The sequence below is a fragment of the Pyxicephalus adspersus genome, chromosome 1 (assembly GCF_032062135.1).
Source record: "Pyxicephalus adspersus chromosome 1, UCB_Pads_2.0, whole genome shotgun sequence".
In the NCBI taxonomy this organism is placed as follows: domain Eukaryota; kingdom Metazoa; phylum Chordata; class Amphibia; order Anura; family Pyxicephalidae; genus Pyxicephalus; species Pyxicephalus adspersus.
The window spans coordinates 152,701,382-152,712,210 of record NC_092858.1 but is presented as its reverse complement, the minus strand read 5'-3'; the positions used below and the strand labels follow the sequence as shown (position 1 = coordinate 152,712,210).

Here is a 10,829-nt window from a genome sequence, read left to right as displayed (position 1 = left end):
TGGGAATACATGTGGTGACATAGGAATACATGGGCAGTAACAAGAATACATGGGCAGTGACATAGGAATACATGGGCAGTAACAGGAATACATGGACAGTGACACAGGAAAAAATGGACAGTGACATAGGAAAACATGTGGTGACATAGGAATACATGGGCAGTAACAGGAATACATGGGCAGTGACATAGGAATACATGGACAGTGACATGGGAATACATGAACAGTGACATAGGAATACATGGATAGTGACATAGGAATACATGGACAGTAACATGGGAATACGTGGACAGTGACATGGGAATACATGGGCAGTGACAAAGGAATACATGGGCAGTGACATGGGAATACATTGACAGTGACATGGGAATACATGGACAGTGACATGGGAATACATGGGCAGTAACATAGGAATACATGGGCAGTAACAGGAATACATGGGCAGTAACATAGGAATACATGGACAGTGACATGGGAATACATGTGGTGACGTAGGAATACATGGGCAGTAACAGGAATACATGGGCAGTGACAGAGGAATACATGGGCAGTGACAGAGGAATACATGTGGTGACTAGGAATACATGGACAGTAACATGGGAATACATGGACAGTGACATTGGAATACATGGGCAGTAACATAGGAATACATGGACAGTGACATGGGAATACATGGGCAGTGACATAGGAATACATGGACAGTGACATGGGAATACATGGGCAGTAACATAGGAATACATGGGCAGTAACATGAATACATGGGAAGTAACATAGGAATACATGGGCAGTAACATAGCAATACATGGGCAGTAACATAGGAATACATGGGCAGTGACATAGGAATAACATGGACAGTGACATAGGAATACATGGGCAGTAACAAAGGGAATATATGGGCAGTGACATAGGAATACATGTGGTGACAAAGGAATACATGGGCAGTAACATAGGAATACATGGGCAGTGACATAGAAATACATGTGGTGACAAAGGAATAAATGGGCAGTAACATAGGAATAAATGGGCAGTAGACACTGGCAGAGGTCAGCATAATATGCCAGGCATGCCCATACCAGCAGCCTGCTCACACTCCACACATTGCTCGTCATTATCCCCGAGCCGTGTGTGAGGAGGACCCGGCCGACACACAGCACACACACCGGCACCTCCTCCCGCCTGCAGGGGCAGGGCCAAGGAGCGGGCTGCACGGAGACAAGGGGGCAGCTAGAAGGCGCTTTCCTCTCCGCCAGGTCACACAGGCTGCTGCCGCTTCACTTCTTCCCTTTCCTGTCATGGAGACTCTGGCAGCGCTGCCTGACTGAGAGCTGAGCCCAAACTTTGTAAACTTTCCCGGCGCCCATGTCACTGCGCCCGGCCGGGGTTGCCTAGGAGATGAGCGCTCGCAGGAGACCGGGCTCCTGGCAGGATGAAGTAGCCAAAGGCTTCTCCAGGCTCTTCTCCAGGAGCTCCTCACAGGAGAAGGAGGAGGAAGCCGGCGGTGAGGAGCAGGAGAAGGGTGACAGGAGCCTGTCCAGGTTTTTCTTCAGGAACTCGCCCCAGGAGAAGAGTGACAAGGGGCCCCAGGAGGAGCAGGAGAGGAGCCCCTCCAGGTTATTCCTAAAGAGGGCTAATCAGGACAACAAGGGTGCTGAGCATGGAGCCGCCAGGGGCCCCCAGGAGGAGCAGGAGAGGACCAGGGGCTTTTCTAGGCTCTTCTCCAGGACTTCATCTCAGGAGAAGCAGGATGAGGATCATACAAAGGGCAATCCAGGGGAGGAGGACCATGACAGGTACTCATACTGCTATCCACCATGCTGGAACCATCTGCACTTCATAACATGAGGGGACCCCAGAAACAACTTTTAGGTCTTCAGGGACCCCCTGCTAAAAATATAATATCCACAGCTCACATAGTATTAGCATGATGGTCAGTATGAAGAATGGCTCCTACTTTGCTGGCAGGGCGAACTAATGCATCCTGAGCTGAGGATATAATGTTTATGGAAGGGGTTCCCCAAGACCTGAGAGTTCTTTAAGGGACCCCCATGTAAAAAAAGGTGGAGCATCGCTGCTCTGCGGGATCCCTGGGGTTCTATAAAACCCTGGGTGAGAAATACTGATTTATACTGTCATTATTGTCATTGCAGTGGTAACCACTTTTATTAATATTATTATTATTACTACTTGTAACAATCTGCACTGCTGCAAGTATTATAATATTATTACTTTCAAACCTCAAAACTACCACTTATACTTCCTTATTGTGAATATTGCTGTCAGGATTGGATCCATGCAATCTGAAGTCATTCATATTATAAATATATATATATTGCAGCACAGATTTTACCACTATTGCTATGATCATTACGGCCATGGCCGCTGTTATTAGAATCACGATTGCTAATGATATTTCAGGTGTTGCGTCTTGTATAAATTTCCTATAATTAGTGCTGTCTGCTCAGTAATTACTATTGTTATCAATGCTGCTGTTAGGTGGACTAATAACATTTGCATCATTAGTGTTATTTCAGAGATTTGGATGCTTTAAATGAATGTAACAATTTAGTATATTTAGGCAAGTTGGTGTCGCTGGAAACATGTGACTGTAAGAGAAGGAACGGCGACACCATGTGTATGTGTAGTCTATGTGTCATGTGTGGGTATTGTATTGTTTGTTTTGGTGCAACTCTCACTACAGATTATTGTGAGAAAGCCATGGTATTACTCATTCTATTACTTTTACCATTCCAGATGAAATGTCATTATGCAATTTACAGTGGATTACCAGGTGTTAAAAAGTTATGTTTTTTTTATAACTTTGAATGCCTGGTACTCCACTGTACTACATTGTAACATTATATATATATATATATATATATATATATATATTATATATATATATATATATATATATATATATACATAGATTGGGTTTCTCGGTTATATACAGTGCTAAAAATGTATTCATTATAAAAGAAACTACATTCAGCATTTTACATTCGGGTAACAATGAGAGGTTATTTTGTTTTCATTTCTCTGATGTTGTTGGTATTGTCGTTTTTCCAACAGGGACATTTTATTATTTATTTTCCGAAAAACAGAGTATACAAAAAACATAAGTAGAAATCTCTCCCTTTCACAGGTGTCCCTTTTACCAGGGATCTTGTCACTGTTCTGGTGACAGTAATTTCATTTTGGATCTCCCTTTTTCTGTTTGGAAAGTTTGGTCACCATGAGAAAACATGAGGATGATTCTGTGTAACACGGAGACAGAAATAAAGACTGAACAAAAAGGTTCTAATTGTTCCCTATCATATCTAAAACTATAAAAGTATTTGGTTAGATTTACTTTACAAACTAGAGCAAAGTGCATAAACTATATGCAAAGAGCAGTGACTTACAGCAAGTTTGAAATAATCCATAAAAACAGAATTTACAGAAAAAAACAACACAAATGGCTTTAGAAAATCTGGCCTCCCCAAAAAACCCCTCTTGTGTTGGTCTGGCGTCTGGCACTTGGTGGTACAGGTGAATTCACCATGTGATCTGGTCGGAGTTTGGAGAATCCTACTATATCCTTGCAATGGGCTGAAGTGTGATGTCATGTAATTCAGAGCACCCAGAGGGCTTGATGGGTGCAGGGGTGTCACCCATGCCATCTAGAAACACTGAGGCCCAGCTAAGGTGTGCAAACAAACTTTTAATGCCATTTTGTTGTTAGAGCAGAGGCTGCCAGACAAGTGGGTGATCATTTGTCCCATATTAGTCAAATCTGATTGGTTGCTTTAGGTTTCTAACTTTTAAAAAAGCCATTGGACATTTTTCTGCCTTTTCAAGTGAACTTGTAGAGAGCAATGCAGTGCAGTTATATAAAACAACCAGTTTAGCTCCCAGCAGTCCCAGTTTATGCTGAATAATGATTTCGGATTAGTTGTTGTGTCTTCCAGACCGTAGGTTTGACATTTTGAAAGCTATTTGGTGTCAACTTTTTAAACTACCATATATTATTTTCATCTAATTCTGCCTTCTTTACATGGTGCTGAAAAGGATTCACAGTTAATTGAGAAAGTTAATTGTGTCATTTAAATGTATATACCCTAACTGTGGGCACGGTGGCCTTTGCAGCGCTGGATCCCAGGTTCGAATCTCAGCCAGGACACCATCTGCAGGGACTTTGTAGGTTCTCCCTGTGTTTCCGGGTATTCCGGTTACCTCCCAAATGTCAAAAACATGCAGTTAGGTTAATTGGCTTTCCCCAAAATTTACCTTAGACTGTGGTAATGACATATAGGACTATGCTAGGTATATTAGATTGTGAGCTCTTTTGAGGGACAGCTAGTGACATGAATATGGCCTTTGTACAGCGCTGCGTAATATGTCGGCACTATATAAACACTTTATAATAATAAATAATCACTAAAAGTGAAATAAATATGTAAACTGCAGTCATATGTTTCAATGTCAGAGTGCTATACTGTAGGTTTTGCTTGGCCCATTGGTTGCACTGTAGGCATACAACTGCACATGTTGCAGCTACTTTTCCTAAATGTACCTGGTTTTCACAATAGGCTGAGCAAATACACCACCAGAGAATTGTGAATTTATACAAAAGCAAATCATAATAATTGCTTTCCTTTGACCTGGTAAACATACAGTTACATTTGTTCTGTTTTACCTGTTGACCTTACCAGAAATCTTGTGAGCTGATAGCTTTCTGTTCTGTCCGGACTCTTACCAATTACATTGTTCCCAGTTATCTCTGAGGACTATAAACCATGTCCCCTAGGAGAGAAAATGATGGGGTTCCATAGTCCTGCCTTGTTTCTATTGATCTAATACACTATGGTATATAGGTGTAGTTGTGCTGGGACTGGAAGTATGCTATTATTGTTATTAATAAAGTCAGTTAATTTATTCGGTTTATAAAGATTAGTTAGCTGCTATAAAATATATAGTGTTTTGCTACATTTTAACTTTCTATTTCATGTATTACTCACATCTGATCATCCACTGATTACCTTGTAATAATTTTTCACTTTTTATTCTGCAACATATTCCTATTAAAACAATGGCTCCCCAAGTTCCCCTTCCATTGAGCCCATAAATGGGTTGAAGGTTTTGAACCAGAAAGGTCTTGGACTCTTTGGCACCACGTCCAAGTCTTACTGTCCTGCCTGGAGTATAGAAATGATCACTACAGACTTCTCTCTTCTGATGACCTGAGCTCTCTTTTGACAGTCATGGAGCTTCAGAAACATTGGACCTTTTGTTTCAATTTTAATAAAATCCAGTCCCCAGGCAGTACAATTGTTGGGCAACAGGAGTTCCCAACGTGTCCCAAATCTAAAATTTCAGTTTGATGGTAGGTTGTAACATATTTTTGGCATTATGGTAAAGACAACAGAGTGGGCGAACTTGTATATTGGACACTTTATTTCACTCAGAACCATAGTAAATGGTAACTGCAAGTCTGCCTATATGGTGGATGTCGTTTGGGGTCTAATGAGACCTTTCTTCTATGGTTCCTCATCTGCTGTTGTCCAAGCCTTCACATTAAGGACCAGTGTACCATAGTTAACCATTATTCAACATGACATTGTGTTGCATTCACTTTTTCAATTCATCTGCCATCATGATTAAAATCAGTTTCCATACATTGTATACTGCTGGGTGCATTGCTTCCACGGCGCGGTGTTCTGCAATTCACTCCTCAGATAAACTGCATACCCAAAATACCTTCCTTGGAAAGCCTGTAAAAATACTCAGAGCTGGGCTGGTTCAATACTTTGCAAAGATCAGGTTGTAAAATGAGCTTTTACGTGCCAAAGAGTAACACACATTTCAAAGCCTTGGGAGAAGCAGCTTTTGCCGTGTGGCAGCAGTGCTATGAGTAATTTGGCATATTCTGAGTCACTGGTGACTGGATAGCCTGAAAGGAGAAGTGGAGTTGTGGTTGGAGATGTTCTGTATGTACTGCAGTACAAATATTGTGGTGTTCAGCATTGTAGGCCTAAGCTCTTAGAACACAGAAAGTTTATAAAAATTCTGCTGTGATTTTAGAAGATAGGTTGCTGATATTTTTTTACTATTGATACCATACCATCAAGTATGGTGGTCAGCCAAGATCTATCTAGAGATCTCCTTTTTTTTGCATTATCGCTAATGGTCTACTGATCAGAGGGCTCCTTGTAATGTGCATGACAGGTGGCCTAACAAAAGACTCTCTCCATATATGAAATAACATTTTAGGAATATAGTAAAAAATGTATTTTCAGTATGCTTTTATTACATGTAATTGAGTATTTAGAATAATACTTTTTGATTTTATATTTTCTCCGTATTTACCTACAAGTCGAGCTGTCCAGTGATGTCATTGACAATGGTTAGGACAAACTGCAAGGTCCTTTTCACAAGTGGTAAAACACACTTCTGCAAAGTGCATGCATTGTGGCACCGGGTTTGAATAGGCCCTAAAACTGCCAGGGTTGGCTGAAGAGATGAATTGAGAAAAGACATCATTTTCAACCACTAGGGAAATAAACATATGAAACTCTATAAGACATAGTTGGTCCAGAGGAAGGCAAAAAAAAAACCCTGGTACAATTTGCTCCAACAGGGGAAATAAAAAATTCCTTCCTCATTTCTGAGGCAATCAGATGTTTCCTGGATAAACAATCTCTATTATCTTTACTTTAAAGCCTTAATACCCAGTTATATTCTGTGCTTCTAGAAATACATCCAGTTTATTTTTAAAGTAATCTATAGTAGTTGCTGAAACTACTTCCTGTGGAAGCCGATTCCACATTTTCACAGACATTACAGCAAAGAATCCCTTCCTTATCTGGAGCTTAAAACTTCTTTTCTTCCAGATGCAAAGAGTACCCTCTTGTCCTTCGTACTGATCATAAAGTGAATATTTGGGAAGGGAGTTCTCTACATGAACTATTTATATATTTATACAGGGTGATCATATCCCCTCCTCAACGTCTCTTCTCAAGGGAGAATAGATTCAGTTCAGTGATGTGGCAGCCTTTTAAGAAGCATGTGGATTAAAGGTAACTTTCTGAGTATTCCTCATTGTGTTATATTTTGTCCCAACCCATCACTGCTACTTTCAATGCACATCGTAATGTCCACATTTTCTAAAATAATAATGTTTTTTTCTGTAACACAGTTGATAACAGTTTTAGGGAAGTAACATGACAAATGCAGAAGTCAAGCATCGTGTTAGAGAAAAAACTGGGGGTCACCCAGTAAAATTTTAAGGTTTCTAGGCTGGACATCTCATTCATTCCTCTAGATGATAATATAATTTTTTTTCTAGTGGGCCCAAAAGCAATATTTTTCTAAAAAATGTAGAATTACTCCTGGTACTTCAGCAGAAGAAAAAGGTTAAACACCTTTGACCAAGGCCATAAAAGGTCCCATGCCTTCAGGCTTCAGCTATGTGATTCAGTACCCAGGAATGTGGTTTGCATGCTTTAGAACAGGATGCAAAAGATTGTTCTCCCATTTAAATAAAATATAATAAACTATAGAAATCAATAATAATACACCTAAGCTAACGATGGGGGAAATGCCAATCATACTGGACATCAGATGTCAGTTTTTTGGAGCTTATATTAGCGGTGGCCATTAGTGTTATCTTACCTTTGATCCAGGTTTTATGAATTCACCATTTTAAGCCAGGAAGTGGTTTTATACAGTCTTTCTTAGATGAGAGTTTCTTAACTTGTAAGACTTCTTACAAGTTTGTAAATAGTGCTGTTTTTTTTTTTTGCATGGAAATGCATTAAATGTAATACACATTCACAAAAAAATTTTCCAGGCTTCGTTTTATTGACTGCTTTTCCCAGCATTGGTTGGTTTCATCTGCATGCCCCCGCAAGTATAAGCAATGGTCTCCCCAGGAATTTATTTAAGCTGGGTATGGAGAAGCTGTAGGTCAAAAACTGGGCAGGGCAACCCAAGACAAGCTTAACGCTACCAATTGTTGTTGCCATAGGTGTCCGCTAACCCTTATAATGCTGTATAAAAAATCCCCTATAAATTGCCCCTCTATGCTTTGTTCCAACTTCTTAATGCCTGTCCTCTTAGTATGTCCCATTTTTCCATTGTCTTTGTATTGTACCCCAAATTTTTTGTCCAGCTGTTTTTGGGTGGCTAATGAAAAGTGCTGGATAGTGCACCCTGGGTCTGAAAGGGGCTGGGGGGAGCACTGTATGAGAATAATAATAATTCCAACCAACTTAATTATCATTTTATGTTTATAGGTACCTTTAAAAGAGCTGGCATAATAATGGAAGGTGGCCATAGAATACATTCTACTAACCTGCAAAAACAATTGCTTCAGGATTTCAAGGCTGCCAGGCATGTGAACAGATATCACCATTGGGATTGTTCATGCAACTTTAGTAAAGACAAAACCTTACATTAACTTTAACATTAAGTTTGAAATCTATTAGTAAATTCATTGGAATGGTTTATCACAGTATTTACAGAACATATGCAGTAGGAGCCTGTAATAAAACTTGCTAAATCTTTGCAATATATTGAGCTGAAATAGAGCATCATCTAAACTGGAGTTTGACTTCAGTAAATGGCCATTTATTTTATATATTATAACCTGATTTTCTCTATGTTTTAGCTAGACCTTTTCCAAAACATACACTTCATTTCCCTTCTCATTTAGACTAGAGGCCAAAATCCAAACAAGAAGCACTGATATAAGCCAGAACTTCACATCTGCACTTGGCATACAAGCACAAGCTTGGCAAAAAAACCCAATCCAAAGGAATATAATAGCTGTGGGCATTTCAGACGACTGTCAGTGAGAATTACTCTGCATGACATGGCACAATCCGTGTCCATTATATAATATACATGGAGGGAAATTAATGATGTCTGAGATAATGTATAGAGCATGAACTTTCTAGTGTTGGAGTGTTTCATAAATCAGAGGATTCCAATCAGCTTGGGGCAAGCTTTTTAATTAGAATTAAATATGATCATATGATCTGTGTAACATTGAGACAAATTAGTCTTTCTGATTTAGAGTGTAATGCTGGAACCAAATCAGAGTACTGAGTAAAAGCTGGAGGACCTCCGTCAATACTCACTGTAAGGCCAAAAAAACATAAGATCTGCCAAAGGGAGATATTTGTAAATGTCCCACCTGGTTGTTTTTAAAGTAATCTTATCATGAGATATTTATGATGGCTGCCATTTCTGACCTACATGTTAGCTAGCTGCCTGGCTGGTATACCGATTTTACAGGCTTTAGTAATTATGAAGTCTTTCACCTGGAACAAGCATGGAAATTAGTAAATAGTCCTAATGGCTTTCTAGATACAGGTCTTTGAATAAATCATTGTCACTGAAGCAAGAGGATAGCATGACAGACACAGTAAGAGATGGATGAGTCTCCAATAGAAGCCTTGACTGTTACCAAAGTAGCAAAAAATAATGCTTACCTGTCCTGTGCCTCCAATCTTCGCTTCCCTGCAGATGTATACCTGTTGGCTGAATATTCTGCGTGTTAGATGCCTGAACGGTGAGAAATGCAGAGGAACTCCCAATTCGTTCGTTATATTATCTTACCAGTAGTCAGAGAGTTAAAGTGATGACTAATCTACAAATCTCTACATTTGGTAACATACAAAATTATGAAGCGTGGACATGTAAAAAATGTGATATCCAAACTGACTTTACACCATACTGTAATAACTCCAAATATGTGCTTGTTGTAGATACACTAATGGGTCTGTTACATCTTTGATCAAATGTAAACACGTTTCTGTCTCATTGAGTTACACAACCGCAATGTATAGAAGCCAGGGTTCTATTTCTTACAACACAGAACAGTTGTGGATTTAAAAGACTGCAGAGTTCCAATGGAAAACCCTCAGACCCACTGATTTGTACATCATAAACGAAATTCAGGGTTGTTTTTGATATCCTAAATTATGAATGTAAGGCTCCAGCTGTGCAGGATCTGATGTGAGGAAATTAAATAATTTTAATTGAACATCAAATAGAAATAATTAATGCAACAGATATCAAAGACCACTGTTTAATCCAAGTATGTAATTCTCTAGCTGTATTTTAATCTATTTTAAAATAATCCTGTAATATCATGCTGTACAGGAAAACAATGTCACATTTAAATAGCCAACATGCTCCCATAGTGCTGGCTTTTACAAGAATCCCTTTACAGGCCTTGCCTTGGTGTTTTGTGGAATTCCAGCAAACCTATGTTTGCACCCAACAATTGGTGCTACCGTCTTCCTTAATTCTAAGCATTCCTCTTCGTGAAGAGTCTCACCACAACCTTCACCTTTGTTCCCTGTGATTGGTAAATATAATTTTATAATTTTGCTCCTGACGATTAGGATAACTTTCTCCCCTTGGTGATGCAGGGAGCAGGACATTCCTCTTTTCTTTTCCCACTGAACTTTTTGGCCCTAGATTTATTATTATTTTTATTAAATGGTATTTATCTAGCACACACATATTACACAGCGCTGTACATTAAATAAGTATGAGCTACATTACAACCCTTTTACTCTGTTGTATTCTGAGCTTACTTCCCCAGATCCTGATTTTATCCCTTCATATATTGTGAAGCGGGCCAGAAACCTGGGATATATTTTAGATGTCAAAATGTTTATTAGTATAGTTAGGTGTAGCAGGAGACAGGATATAATATATCCCTAGTAGTTCACTCTTTAACTTGAACTCTTTAACTGTTGAACTATCTTACTGCTGCTATTCTGACCGAGGATCAGTACTGCATATTTTCTCGAGAGTCCGTCCTTTTTGGAAAAAGG

The 10,829-nt window shown here is 39.3% G+C and overlaps 1 protein-coding gene across 1 annotated transcript in view; it reads left to right on the top strand.

The window, feature by feature from the left end:
* Window positions 1-1,063: 1,063 nt before the first annotated feature.
* The window catches only part of LOC140344524 (uncharacterized), a 66,933-nt gene continuing 57,167 nt past the window's right edge, over window positions 1,064-10,829 (top strand). The window contains exon 1 of the mRNA XM_072431714.1: window positions 1,064-1,790. Coding sequence (XP_072287815.1) covers window positions 1,393-1,790 — 398 coding nt within the window. The 5' untranslated portion in view covers window positions 1,064-1,392. The remainder of the gene's footprint in view (window positions 1,791-10,829) is intronic.